Below are 23,704 nucleotides of genomic sequence, written 5' to 3'. Positions count from 1 at the left end.
AGCTCTATATAGTATGTTGCTACAGAAAAGTACAGATGATGTAATTGTACAGCAGCTTTGAAGGACTTCAGTGGTACATCACAGACTGGTTCTATAACACATTTAATCCTGTAGATATATAGTGCATAACTTGCATTAGCTTGCAGAAATAACCTTTATAAATGTTCATTGTGAAGTGCCAAAACAGTGGTCCGATTCTAGAGTCTTCTGAAATTTAGTGTCTTTGTCAGAAAAAAATCCTAATTACCCCAGTAATCTGGCAAAATCATAATTTGTCCAACTCGTTTAACAAAGGGAGCTATGGCTTTTCCACAAAGTGAAGACAGCTTGTCATTCAGTAGAGCTGTACTTAAAACGTGGGAAGAAAAGACTATAACTCTAGTTTTATCGGAAGTGATTAAGGAAGTGTAAGTAGGCCTCATTTATACTGTTCCATACCTGACTGTGCTGCCTATGCCAGACCCACGCTCTGCCCTGCTCTGGTTTGTCTTGAGCAGCACTGCTGAGCGATCAGCAGGAACGTGCAGGCCACACCATAAACAAATTGAGGATATTTGGGTGGGGCTGTGGAAGATTTTTGTCATGACAGTGCTGGAGAGCAGTATCTCAGGGCTGAACAGTTGACTTTCACTGACACTCACTTTAGCCATATAGTACTCACCTACCTTTTACATATTAAAATTTTAACCTGTGTTGTATTGCAAGTCCCAGTTATGTGATATACTGTACTAGGAATCAACTGAGCATCAGTGCTGGTCAAATGTTCATTAAACACCTTGGAGTCAGTTCTTCTTTGGCCTTTCATTAACATGGTCAGAGCCTTTATAGTTTCCTTTCAATGTCAATATTCATCAAAACAATTGTCAGGCTTCTAAGATTGTTTCCATATTTTTTGATGGACTCTTTAATTTTCCAGGGTTGAAGAGCTGGTGCACTATGTTATTGCACATCCCTTAATATTGGCATATGCTTAACTGTGAGATAAATTATAAAATAGATATAATATTGAAGACAACTAAAGTTTAAGTGTGATTGAAGACATAATTGTAGATAATTAAAAGAGCAAAAATAATTAGTTTGTTTTATTAAACAAAAGGTCTATAAAAGGCAGTCACCTTTGCGTAACATTTGTGCACAAGGGATTTGGAGCAGGAAAACATTTATGCAGTCTCCTATAGCTTGGTGATTTACAAGGAAAAATGAATTGGTGCTGAGGGTGCATTTCTGTGGAGAACTAGCATGTGCATTGATCCCCTTGACCTACGTTCCTTCTTTATCTTTCACTGAAACTGTTTTGCTGTTTCTGATCTGTTCTGCATACTTCTGTCATTTCATCCAACACCCAGCATAGGAGAACACCATGTCTGTCAGCCAGTGAGCTTCAAGGAATCTTGACTCCCAGCTGAGGAATACAATTCTACTACTGAAAGTTGCTCTTCCTGCCAAGCAATAGAGATATTTCAGAGAGTTCACATGTGTACTGCTTTTTAGTGAGGCCAAAGTAAACCCCTTTGACTATAAGTACCCAAAATTCTGTGAGTTTTTCGCACTTTCTTTTATTTTAGGAAAAAAAGTGTTAAAAACATACCACTGAAAAGAAAACAAAGGCAGGTCAAAGGGTATGTTTTATCACACCCTGAAAATGAGAGTCAAAATACCTAAAAAGTTAAATTCAACATAAAGTCCTGGTACTTAATGTATTTGGAACTTGATGGCAGTGTTCCTTAAAGAATACAGCAATCAATTTGTCATTAAAATGTAGCTTAATTTAAACTGACAGCTAGAGTACCATAGAATAGTTTGAATTGGAAGGGACATTAAAGATAATCTAGCTCCAACCTGCCTGCATGGGCCAGGACAATTCTACTAGACCAGGTTGCTCCAGCCTAGCCCTGAATGCTTCCAGGGATTGGACAGCCACATCTTCTCTAGAAATCTCTTCCATCCTCATGGTGAAGAATTTCCTCCTAATGTCTTATGTAAATCTGCCCTCTTTCAGTATGAAGCCATCACCCCTTGCCCCATCACTGCATGCCCTGATAAAAAAGTACCTCTACCATCCCTCTTGTAGCCCCTTGTTAGGTACTGAGAGGCTGCTATAAAGTCTCCTCAGAGCCTTCTCTTCTCCAGAACATTACAACTTTCTCAGCCTTTCCTGATAGGAGAGGTGCTCCATCCTTCTGATCATCTTGGTGGCCTCCTCTGGCCTCTCTCCAGCAGGTCCATGTCGTTCCTGTGCTGGGACCCCAGAGCTGGGTGCAGCACTGCAGGTGGGGTCTCAGCAGAGCAGAGCAGAGGGGCAGAATCCCCTCCCTGCCCTGCTGCCCACTCTGCTCTGGATGCACCCAGCACACGTTTGGCTCTCTGGGCTGGCAGTGCCCATGGCTGGGGCATGTCCAGCCTCTCACCCACCAGCACCCCCAAGTCCTTGTGGGCAGGGCTGCTCTGATCTGTCCATCCCCAGCCTGTGCTGGTACCAGGGTGCTCTGACCCTGGTGCAGCACCTTGCACTTGGTCTTGTTAAACCTCATGAGAATTCCATGGGCTCTCTTCTAGGGCTTTTTAACATCCCTCTGGATGGCATCCCATCCTTCAGCTGTGTCAATCGCTCAGCTTGGGGTCAAGTGCAAGCTTGCTGAGGGTGCACTCGGTCTCATTCTCTGTGTCATTGGTGAACATACTGAAACTGGTGTCCATTGGGACTCTGAGCCATTAATCACTGCCCTCTAGATGTGATGGTCCAACTAGTTTCTTATCCACTAAACTGTCCTTTCATTGAATCCATCTCTTGCAATCTAAAGAGAAATCTATTGTAGGGGACTGTGTCAAGACCTTTACAGAAGTACAGATAGCTGACATCCACAGCTCTCCCCTTGTCCACTGATGCAGTCACTCTCTGGTAGAAGGTATTGTATCACCATCTTAGTGATATTAAAATGTTTTTAGATTACTGTGCCGTGCTGTGTGCCCTGGTAGTTGTCATGGGGAAAAAATTGTGAATTCTAAATTATAATAAGGGTTTTTTTGCCTTGTATAATTTTATTTGCTGAGCAATTTATGATTAAAAATGTATTTTATATATTATTTATTGTTGTTGTTGTTGACCTTAAGGTGTAAAGCTCCAAAGAATGAGGGATTCACAACACATGTTCCTGGCCTTAATTAATGTTAGTTTTAGAGTAATTGCATTGAATCAGCCAGTTCAGTTCCAGATTGTGGCATAAAATTGATGCAAATAATCAGAGTATTAGAAGATTTTGGAGAAGAAGTGGACTTGAAGTTATGCACATTCTGCAGTGTAATGAGAGAAGTTACACATACATTCATGCTGTTTAGTTTAACGGGATAGATGGGCAGCGAAGAGCTGGGGAGATGACGGGATGGTGCTGAATCTGTTAGAGATATCTGTGTATCTGACTCCACAACTGGATGCTGATTTTTGCCTTAGAAGACTTGCATTTTACTTGCATATATGTATTAAAAAACTTACCTGCTCTATGCAGCAACTCATACAGAAGTCATCAGGCAAGGTTTACCATGCAGAGTAACTTGTGTACATCCAAATGGGCTCAACTTGTGTGCAATGGTAGTATGTACAAATTAGACTCATGACTTCTTCTCTCTGTCCTTCAGGGAACAACCCATCTTCAGCACCCGAGCTCATGTCTTCCAGATTGACCCAAACACTAAGAAGAACTGGGTTCCCACCAGCAAGCATGCTGTTACTGTGTCCTACTTCTATGACAGCACAAGAAATGTCTACAGGATAATCAGTTTGGATGGCTCAAAGGTAAATTTTATTTCAGAAAACCTAGGTGTCTGAAACATTTTTGTTACTATTTTCATTTTATATCCTTCGTGTTTCTTCTCAGATGTTTGTATCATTGTCTGACCAACAGATTACTGATGTTTTAAAATAGTAGCATTGCCTCATTATATGTTTTAAGTGTTTATTCATAAATCCTGTTTTCCATATGGTTGCCCTGACTTCAATAACTATTGCTGAATTGATGACCTGTTCCTTGGTTAATGCTATGTGAGAAGGCTAAAAAGACAGAAAATTGTACAAAAAGTACGAATGGGGTTACAGCAACTTGTTTTCATTTCTGTACTCAGTCATTTATCAATATAATTAACTTCAGCATTATGAAGGACATCTGTTCAGTGGCCATAATCGCTTAGTAAATCCTTTGTTATGTAATCTTCCAATTTTTGCTGTAGAGAATACAAGGATTGCCTCCTAATAAAGCCTGCCTAATAATTGGTAAGCTTTTATCTAGACTCGGTTTGGTTTTAGTGGGGTTTTTTTGTGATTTTTTGTTTGTTTGGTTTTGTTTTGTTTTTTCTGTTTTAACTACAGAGGATATTGTGCTGAGCTGCTGCTGTTGTAAAACATGTTGTCCAAGAAATTAATTTGATGTGCAGAAAATCCTTGACTGTTTCTACCCACAGAGCTACCATAACAGTAACTTTACAGATAGTGTAGCAGAAAACTCTAAACTAAGCGCATTAAAGATATACAGACTGTAATCAAAAGTCCAATCCTTTCCGAAGACTTTCAATTTGAAGCTTTGGAAATCTATCCATTCACAATGATTGGAAATGAAGTATTCTGTTAAAAGCATGGTGCTATTCACAGAGATTTTATGACTACTTATTGAAAGCTGAAAATTATTACCCTGCATTTTTTTTAAATACCCAAAATGTTGCTATTTTAAATGTAAAAGGAGATTTTCTATCACAAAGAAGTATATAGAAATTGATGCCATAGTCAAAAATCTCTGCTTCATGTGGCTGAGACTGGTATCAGAACCTAACAGATATTTTCCAGCTTTAAGTCTTTGTTTTTTTCCTTCAAATGATCCAATTAGTTCTGTCAAATAACTAAAATACATTTTGAGTCAGTTTTTATGAATAAAGACACTGGGATTGGAATTAGATGATGTATGAAATCAATACTACCAGCTATAAAATGTAGTTCAACTATCTGGAGAATATACAAAAACCTTATTCTGACATTCACTGGGGCTCCTCTGCCTTCATCCTGATGCTGCAAGTCCTGCTGAGTGCTTACAGAATTAAATTGTCAAATAGTTATTCACATATTTAGTTGTTCTTTTGTCTGCTGCAGCATTCCCTTTACATCCAGTACTAATGGCAAGATATATTGATAATGCAGTTCATCACTTTTATTTACTCTGTGGGACGAGTGCCATCCTAATAATGTTTTCATCCAAGTCTTAGATGAAGATCTAGAATTGCAGTCATGGTTAAGAGAGTCCAATTTTTTCAGGCATTCACAACACTGCTCTGAAACATATGCAGGTGAATAGCAGAGGGACACATGGAAGAATTTTAAGTGAGTTTCCAGCATAATTCCCAGACTTTTATTCTTACTTAAAACCCCATCATTTTTTTAGCATGTCTGTTTATATACAATAATTTATGTGCGAAGAGTTAAATATAAATAAAAAATATTTTTGAGTGCACCCAGAGAGAGTCTTTGCTGTATGGCATATAGCTGCATGTCAGTAATGCTGCTGACAAAACACTTTGCCACTGGTCAAAACCACTTGACCAACCCTACTGGTTTTGAAGGTCTTGCCCCTCCCTCAGAGGGAATAAATCCAGCTAGATTTTATTGTATATATGTGTGCTGGTGAGGTTTACAGCATTATTTGGGTTTGTATGGTGGAGAGACTGATGTGCTGAGCAGTGAGCAAGTAAGTAAAGGCAGCTCACATGTATATTCACCTAGACTGCAGTAAGGAGTGTTGGAGAGACATACACTTTAGATTTGAGTGGTAATCCTATTTATGTCCCACACCCTTCTCTCTCTTTAGGTTGATGAATTTCAGAATTATTCCTGGATAAAATTTAACTTCTATACTGATTATCTGAGAGTCATTAAATATTTATTTTGGAAAACAAAAGGGCATTTAAAGATATGATCTTCACTCCCTTATTGTGCTTTGCAGCTTCCAACCTGAGTTTGCTTATAGTGTCTGTTAATTTTGAAAGAAAGGGTTTTTTTCCTTATTTGAGTTTGATTTAGCCAAGACAGATCCTATAGACACAACTTCTGCTTACTTTTAATGCATTTTGTGTAATGTTTTCTGAAGCTACAGTCTCGTCTTGAAATATCCTGCACCAGATATGAGGCATGTCCCTCTATCTTTGACTAAAAAAATGTTCTAGGACCATTAGGTGTTCAGTGTACAGGCTACATATTTTATAGTCATGCACAATATTTGGAGCCCTGTTGCCCATGGCAGAGAAATCTTGATACAAGTAATCTGATAGAACTTCAATATGGTTTCTCTGACCTCTTGAGTAAATATCTTTTCTGCGACTTTTTTCTCCTATCAGTCCCAGAATCAAGACAAAGCCTGAAAAATTAGATTTCTTATGTAGTATGGCATGACAGCATTGAGCAGTTGTTGCTAAGGCTTTCATTTCTCATTAATTATATACTCATTTCAGAAAAATGTGTTTTAGTACTTCTTTCTCCTGGGTGATGGAACAAAGCTTCCATTTTTTTCTCCAGTAACAATACAGGCAGATGTTAGGATTATTCTGAGTCCCACGGTCTTTTCCATTTTCTCTCGCCATCTCTGAGAAAAGGAAGGAGACCAAGAATAATGTGGTTCTTGCTGCACTAGTTAACTCTCTGATTTTTTTTTCCCACAGATACAAGGTAGGAAAACAAAATTTCCTAGTCATGTAGAACAAGAGATGGCTCTGGAAAAAAGTGGTTTTCCAATGTGCAGGTTCCATGAACCTTGCATATTATTACTCAGTCAAGTCTCCCATCAGTGTTACTGCAGATGATCTAGTTTTAATTACTGTCTCACTTTAAAGTGACAATCCTTTAAATGCTCAATAAACATTTTAAGTAAGACCTGTACCCACAAGTGTTGAGTGATTTTCCTTTGAAAAAGCTGGAAAGTTCTGTGCCTTAAATTATCATTCCATTAGTTTTAGCACAAGATAAAATTGTACTTGACCACTACTGTATATCTTGCAGCTGTTGGGTTTGCAGTCGGTAAAATGAACAGCTCAGACACATGCCCTATTTTCTCATCTCTAAAGTAATATGAAAGGGAAACATGAAAGCTATTTTATAATTCTAAATGTCTTCCTGTCAGATTGACTCTGTTCTGTTTTTAAGATCTTCTTGTTCATTTATGGAAACAACATTCTTAAAAGTTGATGAAGTATTTGACACTTGTTATGCTGATAACTATGCAGTGAAATCTTGATTAGAGGAGAGCAGTTAAAGCAGCACCCATTTGAATGGACAATACAGGCTTAATTATAAATTTTTATTAAAAAAAAAAATATTTTTAAAGCTAAATATGCAAAGGTTTGGTATCTAGTTGTTTCCAGATGTAGCTGACACTGGACTGTATTTCTGGGATGCTCTAGCATTACACTTTTAAATAATAGTTTTGCATGTGAGAGACCTAGCATACTGAGGCTGTTAATTTAGAGAGCATGGAAAACCTTGATTTCCTTGTACAATTGATAAATTCAGTGAAAGGGCTTTATTATTTTAAGAAAGTTTTCTTCCTACCTTTCTCTGTTGCAAGAAAGCAATTTGACAATTAATGTAATCCAGACTAAATGCAGACTGCTGTCAAAAAAGCTATCCTGTTCTGGACCAGGCACTCAGTTCAGGTTCTCTGTGCTGCAGCCTGTCATGTGGTCAGCAGAAGTGTTTTTCCAAGGTTTTTGACTGGGTTAAGCTGCAACCAGCTAAGTTGCTGTCACTGGCAGCAAATGACAGCTGTGAAGGCTTTCAACTTGTGTTTTACTTGGAGGTCTTAGCTCTCTTGCATTGGAGTCTTCTTCTGAATTGACCATGACCACGTCCATGACATAATACTCACGCTCTCAAATATGTGATGCAAGTTTCAGTTAATCAAGCAATGGATGAGCCTGGGCTTAAGCAGACTAGAAAACATAGCTAGAGCTCGAGTTGGGAGGAAAAATCTATTCTACACAGTCCCCAGGATATTTAATTTTCTGTTCTGGGCTTCCACCTGGTTATTTCAAAAGTGGACTTCCAACGACTAACAGTACAAAAGAAGACAAGAAGCATACAAGTAAAAAAGGGTTCTAGAGCACATCTTTTAAGAGAAGTCCTGTCTCACATTCTCTCTTTTGTCCTGCAAGATATAGACAGCTGATGTCCAGTTGGAGGTTATTGTGCAAGAAGTCTGATGGCTTTATTTGAGCTTCAAACTTTATGCCTAAAGAAAGGAGAATAATGTTTCATGTACCAGTGTCTTCACTGAGTAGCTTCTATATGAAAATCTGAGGGATGACTTTCAGACAATGCTGGAGATGGTTCTCTGTTTTCTGGTCACACAGTAAATCCTGTCTTTGATCTGATGAGGCTTCTTGGCTCAAATGTAAGCTTTCAGGCATTCCAGAATTTTCCAGTGGTAGGCAAAATTTGTATTTGGATACAAAGATTATCAGAAAGAATTGGCTATGCTCAAATTTGCTCATCTTCATTAATGTGAGTATAGTGAGGCTGCCAAAGTCACCAAGAAAAAGTTTTTTTAAATTTATCTGTGCTGCAATATCTTTGCTAGGCTTTCTACATGTTGCAATACAATGTATTTTTTTGCACTTTCTTGCAATACTCCTCTCTACTGCTTCATCAGAGAATCACCATATGAACATGGGTACTGTTTGTGAGCTTGGCTGGGCCCTCAGCTTTAATTTTTTCAGGCTTGCCCTGTAGAATTCCTAGAAAATTTTAATTTGATGGTAGCTGTGGTACCCAAATCTGTCAGCAAAAGCAATGAGTGCAAAGTAAACTCCTTTAAAAAACTTCTTATTTCAATATCCCTTCAGAAATCCATATAATTCAAGTAGTATGGACTGATTTTGACTTCTAGAGGATCTTGGTCTTAGGAGAGCAATACTTGGTGCCTGTGATGTTGAAGTTTCTCAGTCACCATCCTGAGCAAATATTGTTACATGCTTCACATTTGTACAGTTTGTGCTTCACATATGTACTCTTTATTGTGATGGAAATGCTGTTGAAATCCACAGTGAAACTTCCATTGCTTTTAGCAGAACCACCCATATCACCTAGTAATTGCATTTTGTGTTTGTATTATCAGAAGTTACATGCTGGAGGATGATATTCTTGCATCCTGTAGATGTAAGAACAGGAACCAGAGAAGAAAAATTATCCTGCAGTTGGTATATGACCCTGCTGTTATTAACCTTGCTTGTATGTGTGTAAAGAAAGCAGACTCTTGTAGAACAGAAATTTAAAAAGAAAATGTGCTCCTTTGTCTTACTGAGTGTTTTTCAGTGAGAATCTCATAATCAGCAGGGTTGGGGGGAGGGCAGATCAGCAGGCAACTTGAGAGGCACTGCCTTAGGGGACAAAGAAATACAAGTGTGAGGCAAAAGACTTTGATAGTCCTTATATGCAGAAACTTTAAAGGTCTGTTTGCTACTGCAAATTGATGCCTACTCTCCTCTCCAGCTTTTCCTCCTTTTACACCATGTATGCAAAAATATGCCTTTGCAATTTTAGGTGTATTTGAATTACAAAACTCTTTCCTACTTTCCAGTGTGTGTCTCATTCAGTATACTCAGTAAATTGCCTACAATATTGGCATTTTCAATTATGAGTTGTCTTAAAAACAAACAAACAAAAAACAAACAAACAAACAAAACGACTAAGCTCATTTTTAACAATTATTACCTTTTTCAGGCAATAATAAACAGCACCATCACCCCAAACATGACATTTACTAAAACATCCCAGAAGTTTGGCCAGTGGGCAGACAGCAGGGCGAATACAGTCTATGGCTTGGGATTTTCATCTGAACATCACCTTTCGAAAGTAAGTATGACCAGTGGTGACTCTTCAGCTAGTGCAGCTACTTAAATGTATTTTATTTCTGCTCGCTAAAACTTGACTCAGTACTCACTACTGCTGTTATTTAAAACAATTTTACCAAAAAATGTTCTGTAGCAATCTGGTATAATGTAAAAGCACAAGAGTAATGATATCTGGAAATTTTCTTTTAACTGATTAAGAAAAGGAGAGAGATTAAAGCCTATTACCATTTACATTGTTAATGTTTTCTTATTACTAATTTGTTTGGTTTTGCTTTTTTAAAAACTGTTATTCTGTTACAGTTTTTCATAATAGAATTTAAAGAAGTAAACAATTTAGTGTTTTTTGTGTATTTAGATCTCCTAGAAAAAACTGCTAGTAGTCTTCAGATATATTTTTGTCTTTTAGGCTACATTCACTTTCACTTTTCTACTATGTAGTACATCAAGTTACTATTATTTAAAAATTTGCAGCCTTAAAGTAAAGCTAGTGGGAAAAGAAAAATACATTTTCTACTGGAATGCAAAAGTTGAAATATTTGCTAAAGCTTTATGTGCCATACATGAGTTTCTTTTCTGGTCTACTTCTGTGGAAAGGAACTAGACCTTATTCCAAGGAAAGCAATAATCTCTGTTTCTCAAACTGATGGAACAGATCCTCTGAGCATCCTTTCTACATTACTTGTTGGTCTTGCTACTGCCCTGGTTGATGAGTGCAGGAACCTGTACAAGTGTGATTTTTCTTCAGATGAGGAATTGCAGTTCAGTTTAAGAACTTCTGTATGTATTAAGCAGAAAATTTTCATATTTGACATAAAGAAAAGATTTGGACCCCCAAACACAATAAGAGAAATATATGTTTTGGGAAGAGATAGCCATGGCTAGCTGTTTGAAGGAAGAGTAATCACAGCAGATCTTTTGAGAAAGTACTTGTCACTATCCAAGGATAAGCATAGCCTACCAGAAGAACATGAAAATGAGACCCAGTACAGCTGCTTTGGTTGGGCAAGCATCAAACTTTTAAGATTTCTTCCTATCATAATCACTTGGTTTTCCTTTCCACAAACCAACAGAAACACAGGACATTCTGAGTGATTCTAGTATTGCATGTATTGCACACCTATTGTTGCTTCAGTGAACTTGGAAACCTCATCAGTTAGTTTGGTGTGTATATCCTAGAAGCATTTGCTTACCAACGTGGTAATAAGTTTTCTTAATGTTTCAATGGCTTTAGCACAAATACTGATCTACTCTCATAGACTAGCTTGTTTTCTTGTTCTCAGATGATTCTTTGAAGGCAAAGCATCCTGCTGTAGTCATGCACACTCTGCCTGACTTCAAGCTCTAGGTTTTCCTTGCCAGTGAAAATACATTGACATTTTTTTATCTGCTTTGTCCTCATCTCTTCTCTTGCCCCTCCCTCTGTTGCCTTCTTAATTACAGTTGTTTCAATCCCATTTTTTTCACTGCCTTCAAGCAGATGTCTAGGACTTTTAAATATTCCTTCAACATAAAACTCTATATTGCTGTTGAAAAATTAATCTGAAAGGCTACATTAGGCATTTTTTCTTCATTTATTTTTTGCTAAGCAGTTACTCAGATTGCTGTTTTGTGGAGAATAAGCAAATTTATTAAGAAAAGTACAATCACTTTTCTGAAGATTATGGTGAATCTATGAGCCCTTTTCAGCATACTGTTCCTGTTGTATTATATCTTAATTATTAAACTGATGTTCATATGAGTGGCAATTGCCAATTGTTTTTACTAAAATTCCTAAAGATTAAACTTTTTGTTGAAAAATGATAAACATATTGATGGGGAAAGAAAACTTTTCTTTAGATTAGAAGCTGTTCAGCCACTGGAGCTGGTAGGTATGTTTGGTTGGGAATCAGAAGACTTGATTTAGATCTGCCCTGTACCTTTAGAGAAATCATGTCTATATTCTCCTTCTTGTTTAGTCTTTCCCTCAGATTACTTACTCTCACTCCTCTGCATCATAGCCAGCTTTACCATAGCACTCTGATACAACTAGCACTTTAGGATTGTAAGTGTATTAAGTTCCAGGGAACAAAAGGCTCCTGGAACTATAAAAAAACAGTTGGTCTAGTCTGTGACCAATTTCCACAGTTTATCTGCTGCAATTATTTATATTATTGAAGTTTATTCTCACCTTATTGTCTGAATGTCTTATAGTACTTTTGACTTTTGTACCATTTTTGTTCTTGTCCCCTTGCCCTTCTGAACTAATTGCTAGAGTGCAACAATGGCAGCCTCACAATTATTGTGAATAGGAATTAGTAGAGTAAAACTGTCTGATGGAAAAGTAAAAGCACTCTAATCAGCTTCACATACAAACAGTATATAGGAAAATTAATTAAACATTTATTTCTATTCACTAGGTCTCTTCTCAATGTTAGACCACAAATTCATCTCAAGACTGCTCCATCAGATGTCAGTGATACTTGAAAGATACCTGAGAATATTCACAGGACCATGATTTTTTAGCAGAGTCCCTCTTGCTGCTGCAGTAGGAGAAACAGAATGTCCTTTCACTGTCAGGAAAAATTGAGACTACTTTCTCATTTAGAATATGTCCATGCTTTTGGTAGTATCCTGATGTATGAGAAGAAATACTCCTTTTAGGGTTTGCTGTCTTACCTTCTTGAGTTAGCTGACATGATTTATTCCATAAAACTTAAAGAATGCTAAATGGAAAGTGCCACCATGGATACTGGCAGCAGCCTTACGTAGTCTCCATGCACAATTTTTCATCTTTTCCTTAAAAATGTGATCTTCCAGAAATGTGATCTTTCATACCATGAGACCTCATCTTTATTATTCAGGAATATTACCAAGAGATAGCTATTGCCCATCACCTGGCTGTCTCAAAGAATTCTAGAGAAGTTGTGAAAATCTCAATCAAATTGGGCGTTTATGGTTCTTTCTTAGAATTCTGTCTATTTTTTAAAAGTTTTTTAAAAACTTTTCTATGACAGTCATATTTACTGCCTTTGTCTCCAGCCATTTATTCTAAACCTCAGCATTGTATTTGCCATTTAATAATTCTCTGGTCTTAAGCCTGATTTAAATAATAAGTTACCCATGAGATTTTGAGGTTTAGGCACAAGCCTTCAAAAAGTATTTTTATCTGGTTCTGGTGATCTGTTGCCAATTTCATCATCTGTTCTGAGACTTTTTTTTGATGCTGGATTAAACTTTCAGGAAAAATAAGCTTTCAAATAACATAACAAATTAAATACAGGATACAAGTGGAGAGAAATTACATTTCCTCAGATACTAGTAGCCTAGCAGAAAAAGGTTTAAAGACAGTAAGCTTTTTTAGGCCTTGTGCAGTAAGTGAAGTTCTGATTGAAAATAATTGGTGAGGTTGTGCAACACAAATTGTAGCCTTTGTACCTTGTATATACATTGAGTGCAAAACAATTTTTTCATGTGCTGCTGCCAAAGAGATCCAGAAGCTGCTGGAGAAGCTTCTGATATTTATGCAACATCATTTTGCTCTTAAACTGATCATATTTAGATAATATTCTGTATAAAAGCAGTAGGACAAAAAAAACAAGTGTGTGGCTACTCTAGCAATTAGTGTAGTGGAAAGATGAGAGCTGTGAATCCAGTTTTTTTCCTAGCCAGAGAAACCAGGCCCTATTCTTAACTAATTGATTTAACCTTTCAGGTTTAAGGGGGCATATATTTCTAAATTACTGCTTTAGCTATTTTCTGGAAGAGGTGCATGTAGCATAGAAATAAAGCCTCTTGTGGCAGTTCCATGTGGAATTTCATTATTTAATGCTCAGTATAAGCAGTTCTAGTTGAATTAATTTGTTCTTTAACTTGATTGATGTCAATGAATGTTCTAGAGATGAACACAGTATTTCCACTGTTTCTTTTCTAATTAGCTATTGAAATTATAAATGCAGATAAAATTTGAGAAGAAGTCAGTATTGTTTCAGTCATGAAAGAACAAAGTACATTGAAAGCTTTCCAGGCTCATGCTGACCACAATTAGGCTTTCAGAAGCAGATTATTTGTTTTTGAGAAGGATAAAACCTGAATCTGAAAGCAGCTATGCAAGGCAGTTTGTCCCTATTATTAGCCATCTCTGAGGTGAGTATCTTAAAACTACCAGCAACAGATCATGCTTCATTGCATTGCCATTTTCCTGACATGTAAGGAGTATGCATTATGCCTGAAAGATATGTCACTGTGTAACTCATTTAAGTGAGTATTTAATAAGAAGAAAAAAATTTAAATTACTGACAGAATTTGACTTTGTGAAATGCAAAGTACAGTATTCTATTCTGCATGTAATGTATTATTTCACGCCTACTCTTTCTCTCTTTTTTTATTCTTTAAACATATGTACCTCAGTTTGCTGAAAAATTTCAAGAGTTCAAAGAAGCTGCACGAATAGCAAAGGAAAAATCCCATGAAAAGATGGAGTTAACAAGTACACCCTCTCAAGTGAGTCTTATTGGCTGATTCAAGCATCATACTTCTTGTCTGTGCTACTAACTGTATTGTTCCTTATATGCATATGTATTCAAAATTAAGAAGCAATTTCTCAGCTTCTGAGAATTCTCTCATCAGTCAGCAAGAGTATCAAGAAGTCTTAAAAATACGTTTAGCATATACTACAAACAAGTCAAAAGGGCTTGCTTTAAAATAAAATTGGGTGCTTTTTTTTATTCCTCTTTTCCTTTATTTCAGCTTTTGCAAGAAAATGAATAAAGCTGGTTATGTAAATGAACTATACTAAACACTTTTTGTGCTATTTCCTATTGTATCTACAAAGCTTCTGGTGGTGCACTGTAAATAATTTTATAGGAAGATCATTGCACCAGAAATAAAGGTTGAAACAGCAAGCTGTTTTTATTTTCTACTGTGTAGTTTTCTTTTGTGAGATGTGTTGAAGAGAGACAATAGATTCACAGGCTGGTTCTGGAGTTTTACTGCAGTTAGTCATGATGTACAGGAAGAGTTTATAAAAGTTATCTCAAAATATGAACTGAGTTAATCTAGGCCTCATCGGAGAGTCAGTTACTATATTCACATTTACGTTAGTTAGGACTAAAATTTATTATGGATACTTTGAATTTTCTTTGAAAAAAGAAATTCCTTGAGGCTTTTATTCCCCATCTCTCCAGTATTCCTCCTGCCCAAGATTTTTTACTCAGTTAGCTATTTGCTTTTTTTAAGCAGTAGTGAAGACAAAGGCAATTCCTTTTTCTGGAGAATGCAACAGCTTTAAAACTACATCAGGGATTCCTAAGTTGAGTAGACTGAACCATTTTTTCTGGGAATCTTTTTCCATTGAATCAGTGTATCTTCAGTGCTTTCTACTGTAATAGGCTCCTTCTCTTTGATGGAGTAAGGATGGCAGGCAGTTTGTAGCATGCTGCATGAATAGTTTTATTGCTACCAGAAATCTACATCTGGTGTCCTACCAAGAGAAGTCAGTGGAAATCAGAACATACACAATGAACAAGCCTTGTGTTGTTTCCCCAGTAGGCATTTTGCCCGAACACTAGGCTGGCTCTTGCTGTTAATGGGAAACTGCTTGCTTCACTGAAATGGAAAAAAAAGAAAGGCAGGGAGTTTTATGAGTTTACTTTACTGTCTCTAAATTTCTGATAAATTCCACAGAGACAATGGGAAGTATGTATTTCAATATTACTCACTTTTCAATAGTATACACTTGACTTTAGAAACAATTACGTGCTTCACCCAGGCCTCTAATTACTTGATGTTGTAGGCACAAAAATATTATGCTTCTCTTTTGACACATTGATTAACATTTTAGACTCAGAAGTTAAATCTGACACTGTCACATGGAGTGACTTATTACGTGGCTTGGACATAAATTTGAGCTATTCACTCAGAGACAAGATGCTTTTGTCTTGCAGCTCGTCAGGGTTAAAGCTTTCTCTTATACTGTGTAAGCTATTAATGTTGTTCATTTTCCTGTACAGAGTTCTTTTTACATTTGAAACCTAACATTTTATACTGTAGGCAGTTACAGCAATGTTACTCTGAGTGATTCTATAATGCCTGTTGAGGGCTGTGATTTCATTATGGCACACTTAAGAATAATTTCCTATTCAGGCCTTTCTTTTCTTCTCTTGGCTTTTCACTGTGTTGATAAGGTAGTGTATTATTATGAGTAGTGCAGTTAGTGCAAGTGCTGACACATGAGCATAGTAGCCTTCACATACTAGTTCCCTAGAGAGAAGGGAATCAAATGAAGAACTTCAGGGTCTAGAAGAGGTAAGAGGCAGTGGCATCATGGCAGACTCCAGCACTTCCATGGTATGGGGCTCATTCAGTCGGATTTGTGACTGGCAGGAGGGTGGGTGCTTGGTACCAGGGATGGAAGATGGGACTGTAGAGATATTTGAAAGATGACCTGCTCTCATTTCCATCATCTGCTAAAAGGCAGCTGCAAGGCAAACAATTCAATTGTTGTCTTTCTGAATAGTTTCATAGCCCTTCTTTCCCTTTTGCATAGTGATCCATTGAAGAGGGTGAGAGTGAAAGAGAAGGAAACATTTTAGGGGTCAGTAAACACTTTGCAGGAGCTTGGCTTTTTTATTGGAGCTTTGACAGCATTGACAGGAAGCACATTGGGAGGTATATGAACTCTGTACAGGTAACTCATTTATCTAAAAGGGTCAGTCCCTCTGCAGTCTTGGACATGCAGATATCTTTCTGTATTAAATCAATAATAAGTAGGAAAATATTGTATACCAAAAATGGAAAATATGCCCATCAAACTTAACAGCTTTAGAAAATGTCCTTGTTATTTGTTATTAATTCAAGTACTGGATATGGTACATTTCCCACCCTTTCTACTTCAGAATCCTAAAAGAGTAAAAGTGTGCTTTTCTGCCTCAGTATGTCTTTACAGATTGAATCTTTATGAAATATCTCTACAACTAATGTAACAAAACACTGCACAAGACTTTTGCTTTCACTATTGTTTGATGCATGCCTGAAAGTACCTCTGCTACATGTGAGTTTCAGTTCTGAATGCCAAGCAAAATCTTGGGAAACTACAGAGAAATAGAAATTAAGAGAGATCAGCAAGAATATCTCAGAAATTGGATATGTACTTGCAGTTCAAATACTTAGTAGACTCTAGCCTTGTTAGAACTTCAGAGCAATTTTGCCTAAAGTCCACAGAAGATGACAGAAATTAAGTTGATTCTGCCAAGTGTTATGAGCTTTAGCAAAGTGTTGCTCCTATAAAGTGCCTCAATGACCAGGAAGTAGATGTTCTGTGGGGTTTTTTGATATTTTGTTTCATTTGATGGAATATGTTCTTCTGGTTTTTTTGGTTTTTTTTTAGTGTAAACACACAGTAGAAAGAAAACCATATACAGCCTAATTTGTAGTTCATAACAGGAGTTCCTTTTCTCTGAAGCAATGCTGCTGCCAATTTTAAACTTTTCAATCTCCTTATTCTCTGCCTGTCTACCAGCAGGCTTTATTTTTCCAGAATATCAGATAATAGATAAAATCACCATTTACCTTAACTATAAAGGGAACTTAACTTGTTCAGAGAAAGACAGTGGCCTAGACCACCAAATTGGAAGAGAGATGCTGCTTTGTTACACGTAAATCCCATTGAGTGCACTGGGCTTTCTCAAAATGAAGAGAAACACATTGTTCCTGTTGGAGAACCTGTTCTTTAAAGCCATCTGAATGAAGACAGATTAATATAATAGTACACAATTTATCTATATCTGGTATGTCTGGAGGCTTTTGTCTAGAAAGAAGTTGTCTATTTCGGGACTTCTAAGACCACCTATGCACATAGCTGTACCATCTGGTGTCCATTTAACTGAGCCTTAGGTAATAACAACTTACAGTCCTCTTAGCATGCTTATATAAAACTGAAATGCTGGCTCCCCTGCTCTGCCACCTCCTATTTCCCAGATTCATAATTTTGCTCTTGCTATAAGCTCATGGATCTTAGAGGCAAACCACCCATGGTCCATTCTCAGTTACAAGCTTCCCCATGCACTTACAGTTGGGTATGGAGTTCACTGAGCTGCATTAAACAATAGCCTGACAGTTGTGTCCACCTACCCACACGCCTTTTTTTTATTAAAAGTAACCTTAATTAGATTTAAGTACAGAACCAAATAGAGCAGTTTGTACAGTTTGCAGTTGCACCCCATCAGTCTTGAGTGGTTTCACCCCAATCAGTTGGCATCTGAACCTCAGTTTTTCTAGGGATGACTATACTCTGATAGTTGTTTTTGTTTTTACCCTGGTCATTTCAGATTAAGAGCCTTTTTGGTTTCTGAAATTGTGTGTATGGGGGGAGGTAATTTAGTCAAAATAGTCTTGTCTATGATTCTGAGCCCCTTCTGTGCAAATTATTAGGAATGACTATTGTCTGAAAAGTTTTACAATCACATAATTATTAGTGCAAGAAATGGTTGGTTTTGGCAAAATGATCCTGTTCTATAATTTTTTTGTCTTTTTCTTGGCAGAAGTACAAAATTTACTTTTGAGCTTGTGAAAAAGGTCACTTTCTGCGATGTTACATGAATTTCTGCAACAAACGTTGCAGCGTTTCATACATGTTAGGATGGCAGTAGCCAGCAGACTTATGCCATTGCCAGCCTGAGCAAAGTAGTGTTATGAGGAATAGCTGTGCCAGGGAGAAGTGTTGAATCCTTACTGGGATGTCAGTATAATACTCAACAACTAACCATGCTGGACTTGTTTGTGCTTGTTCATGATTTTAGAACCACTGACCTCTCCTTTTTTTCCTGTTCCTTATTGTTATCACTAAAAGGTTGTTTGATCTGTGCTGTAAGGTCTGTTTGTTTTACTTTGAGGACTCTTACTCTAAAGACTCAGTGCATGTGCAGTTCTTTTTAAGATACTGAAATTTAAGATGTCTTTTGATGAATACCCTGCTATTCTGTTTAGTTTAAGTATGAAATAGCACAATGTCATTCCCAGTTTTGTAAAATCTGGAGTGGATATGTGAACTTATAATGGTATGTAATAAAAGCTTAATTACAGATGCAGATCTCACAAATTGTTTAACTTCTTTAATTAATATAAAATGGGAACATATTATTTGTATACATTTGTGAAAAATCTTTTCAGTGTAAGTGTTTTTTTCTATTATATTTGGTGCCTTGTTCAGATCCAGGTCCATTAGAGTTGTCTGCAAATAAATTACTTGTTAGGCAGGGGTAGTTGTGAATGTGTGAAGAACTGATTAACGTGTACTTTTTGTGGAAGAGAAATGCACTAGAAACTGATGTTTCTTTTGTTTATGAATTTGCAGGCCATTATCCTTTAGCTATTACATAGACTGGGATGTTTTTCTGTCTTAACTTTTGTTACTTGAATTTCATTCATATTAGAAGTCTATGGAAGTACTTTATTGAAAAATAAGCCTAGGTGGAACTTGTACTTTTTTTTCCCTTCTATTGGAATAATTTTTGTCCATTCACATTTAGAACATTTTAGTAATAGTTTCTGATTTTATGTATCTAGTAGTGGTGTTGCAGGAATTTTATCTTAAAGATACAATCTATCCAGACTTTTTAGACTGTGGTATGTAATTTTTTAGAATACATAATATAGTTTTAGAAGAAGAAAAAGTAGAAGAAAACCTTTTAGATCCAGAAAGCCTTTCATTTATTGTCTATGGAAACTGTCTATCCTCTTGGATGATGATAATAATAATAATAGTAGTAGAAGACAAAAGCATGCCATTTGTATAGAATAATCCATTTGCCTCTTTATATTGTCAGCTCTGTTCTTTTTCTTACTTAAATGTACACACAAACATACGTGCTGGTGTGATGAAGGGTAATGAAAACCACAGCAGTGCCTTCTGCTGGGAGGCAACCATTAAGTTCTTCAGGTGTCCAATGGCATAGCCATAGCTATGTGTACACCTGGGTGTAGCTGGAGTATTCTCCTTCCCAGATAATTGCATGACCAGCAAGAGCTAGGCCAGGCTAGCATGCCCATGAAAATTTTTGCCTGTATTTTGCTGTACAAGTGTTCCTTACAGATGGCTCATAGGTGAAACTGGGAGCACACAGTGATCCTCCACTTTTCACTTTGGTTAGTAAACAGCACAAAAGCTAGATTTTGAAACAAATACCTGAATTATTTATTTCACTGCATTAGAATGTAAAATATGAGGCAGGAGTTCCAAGTGTCGAGTCACCCACCATGTGTCAGAATGAGAGTGGAATGTAATTCCAGGTGAGAGATCTGTAGTAAGTGGAAGGTTGGATCTTGCAAAGGATTCATAGGCCACTTGTGTTTTGTTCAAGACAATCTGAATCTTTTGGTTATATACTTCTATAGTGAATACACATTATGAAATGTGACCCTGAGGGATGCTGGAAATCTGAACATTGTATTAATACTAGCTAAAATTTTTGTATTGTTTAAGAATGGATGTTGGTGCTTTTATGTGCATAACCTTTCTGAGCAGGTCAGTTTGTAATTTTAATGTGTTGTTTGTTCACTTAAGGAATCAGCTGGAGGGGATATTCAGTCTCCTTTAACTCCGGAAAGCATTAACGGGACAGATGACGAGCGAGCGATGCCAGAAGTGACGCAGAACTCAGAACCAAGGGCTGAACCAACACAGAACGCATTGCCATTTACCCATAGGTACAGATTCCATTCCCACATCCTGATTAAGTGATACATATCTGCTTCCTTGTTAAAGGGACCTTCTCCCATGTTGTTTGGGGAAACAAAGCAAACCCACCCCTCACCCCAAAAATGAACTTTTGGATTTGTAATATTTTTTCTAATTAAAACAAAAACAACAACAACAAAAAAAAACTCTTGGAATAAGATTTGGGGGAACATTATAGTTTGATCAGCCCTTGAAGACTGCTTAGTGTAGGTGTCCCTTTAACAGGAATCAATATTTCAATATCTGAGCTCTTAGTAAAATTACCTGCTTCATAGAATATTCCAATTACATGATTATTATAAACATTCTTTAAATGGCTGGTGGGACTGGATGTCAACATCTCATTGACAAGCTCTTGGAAGAAAAGGGACTCTTACAGCATTTTTGGATTACAAAGTTTAAAGCAGGCTTTAATTAATTTAACAGTTCTCTGACAATTGTAAAATTTGTCAACTTTTTTCAAAATACAAGATAAGTGCAGCTCTGCTTCAAACTGAATTCTAGTTTTTTGCACTAAGAATGCTGTGCTCTGTTCTTTGAGAAAGGTAGGACTTTTTATTTAATTATACAAGTGACAAGTTACAATGGATATATCTTGCCTATTAGAAGTAATCAATAAAACACATAATTTATTGGGACCATGAAGAGTAAGTGAAATGTTTAATAAAGTTAGAACATAGCTAGAAATATTAGATTTATTTTTTAAGTATTGTGTAATTCAACTTAAGTAGAGTTTAAAAGCTCTTGATCAAAGTTTGGGGATTATTAATACTTCAGATATGTAATGCAATTCAAAGTGAGCACAAGTGAAACCAAAATTGTGCAGAAAATCTCTGTTTTTGTAAGAGAAAATACTGTTAAGTTTCTGGAAAAAATAATATGAGTTTTTCAAATTAGAAAAACACTCTTACACTATTTTTTCTTAACAGAATGATTGTTTATTTTTATACTGTCACTAGTGCATGCATTCTATATTTCATAAGAAATGGTGCATTGTGAGAATGCTATGTGCATGAACAAGGAGTATTACAAATGTTGCAGATCTATCTGTGTTCTGTAACAAGTTTATTTAAACTGCTTGAGTATCGGAACTTTCCATAAATATTTTTGCGAAAAGGAGTTTGTGATGAAGTCCACACGTGATTAGTGTGGTTTGTTCTTTAAAAAAAAGATAGTTTGAATATGTCCCCTCTGGTTCTGCACATGTAAATATGTTTTCTGGTATGCCAGTGTAGTAACTAAGTTTGCTATCCATTGAGCATTACTGAAAACACTTGAAACCCTGTTGTCATTTTTAATGATGTAGAATAGAGTTTACAGAACTTTTACATGCATTGCATTTTTCTATCTACTTAATGTATGCAGTGTCAGTGCCTAGTTTTAGGTTTTTGTTCTGTTAGATATCAATAGCTAGAATTAATCTTCCAACAATAACTCTGCATTTTTAGGTTTACTTCTTGTTCATTCTCAAAAGGCCTGTGCTTTGTCTTGCTAATGATAGCTTCAAGTTTGTTAGTGAACTATTACTCGAGAAAACCCAAGATTATAAACTTCTTTGAAATAAAGTAAATATTGGAATAGGTAAGGATTTTATTATTAATAAATAAGTATTATTTATTTATTATAAATAAATAAAGATGCATGAAATACATGCACAAAGGAGATGGAAAGTGAAGCCTCCAGGACTGTGTTAATCCTGGTTAAATGGACAAAGGGTTTTCATAATAATAAATAGGCAACTAGGTAGACACACCTAGCTGCTTGTCCTGTCTAAAAGGGTCCTGCTCTCTGCAGGCAGTCTGCTTTCCCTGACATACAAGGAAAAAAAAATTAAAACCTTATGTCCCAATTACTGGACTTCCCTGGACTTTTTGTGTCAGGAGTGCAGAAAAGAGCTGTGCTTCCCCTTGTTCCCTGCCTTTCTGATGTGGTATGTATGTGTCACTCCATGTGTGATGGAGAAGAGTTGCTGAACTGAGCCTTTTCCTTGTGCACCCTGGTAACTTCTGCTGATCCTGAGCCTTTTCCTTCTGCATCCTGCATTTCAGCAAAGGTAAAGTTTAGTCAGCACTTCTGGGTGAGGAGGGTAATGCTGCAAGGGCATTTGAGTGTTGTCTTGCTTGTGGCATTTCTTTTCACTTATTTGCCTTTAGTCCAGAAACTGCTGATCAATCTCTAGGTGCTTTTCAGAAAAAAAGGCATTGTGGATTTCCCTGCAATGAGTTTGGCTGTAGGGCCCGTGAGAGTCACCCAGACTGATTTCCACTGCCCTGAAATAACACTACCATGGCAAATTCTTTTATTCAATAAACGGGAAAGCTCTATTCTGCTCTGGCATTAACGCTAGATACTTACTGTGTGAGGAATGAAGGGGTGTGGTCCTCAGTGTGTGTTGGAGCACACTGAGGCAGTGTGGGGCAGCACAGAAGGAGCCCACGCAGTCAAGGGGCAATGTTGTGGCTTCATGTGCAGGATGAGGTGAGCAGTTCTGTGGCACAGAGAGCTGTGGCACAGCCAGGTGCCCCTGTGGCAGAGGAGAGGGACAACTAAAGGTTTGAAGGGGGCTACTGTCAAAACAGTGATTCAAGGAAGGGATTTCATGTCCTTTTATGATCTGGAAGTCTGACAAGAGTGGAAAAGGTCAGAAATTGCAGGTGTGAAGGTCATGCTTTAGTTTATATCCTACTGAAAAATGTTCAGTTGGATTTTGTTATAACATGTCTTTGCAGGCTAGATACGTTTTCTTCTGCCCTTTGGGTCTTAGCATAAGTAGCTGAGGTTTTTTGTTTCAGCAGTGTAAGTGTAGACTACTTTTGTATTTATAGTTATTTTCTGACCCCAAAACTCAGCATTACTTGAGTCACCTGAGTTTTACTAGAATTCAAATGTCTTATTATTTCAGTAAGTAGTTGTAAGAATTGAAATTAACAGTCTTCAGAATGTCTAAAATTCCATTAATATCCCTTGAGCATTACAGTGCTGAAGTCTAGCTGCTTCAATTTAATTCATCTCTAGAAAATGGTAATGCTCTTCACAAGCTTCTTCTTCAAGCTGCTTGAGAAATAAGTGTACTCTACAGTTACAAGTCTTGCACTAAAATAAATATCTTGCTTTTTT

At 36.9% G+C, this 23,704-nt stretch overlaps 1 protein-coding gene across 1 annotated transcript in view; it reads left to right on the top strand.

Annotated features, from left to right (window-relative positions):
* HOMER1 (homer scaffold protein 1) overlaps positions 1 to 23,704 on the top strand; it is an 86,253-nt gene that overhangs the window by 19,644 nt on the left and 42,905 nt on the right. Inside the window, exons 2-5 of the mRNA XM_056514738.1 lie at positions 3,634 to 3,790; positions 9,746 to 9,877; positions 14,263 to 14,355; positions 20,414 to 20,556. Of these exons, the coding sequence (XP_056370713.1) occupies positions 3,634 to 3,790; positions 9,746 to 9,877; positions 14,263 to 14,355; positions 20,414 to 20,556 (525 nt within the window). The remainder of the gene's footprint in view (positions 1 to 3,633; positions 3,791 to 9,745; positions 9,878 to 14,262; positions 14,356 to 20,413; positions 20,557 to 23,704) is intronic.

Source organism: Oenanthe melanoleuca, chromosome Z, assembly GCF_029582105.1.
Source record: "Oenanthe melanoleuca isolate GR-GAL-2019-014 chromosome Z, OMel1.0, whole genome shotgun sequence".
NCBI lineage: Eukaryota > Metazoa > Chordata > Aves > Passeriformes > Muscicapidae > Oenanthe > Oenanthe melanoleuca.
Note: the sequence above shows the minus strand (reverse complement) of the source record. Positions and strands in the feature narration are given on the sequence as shown.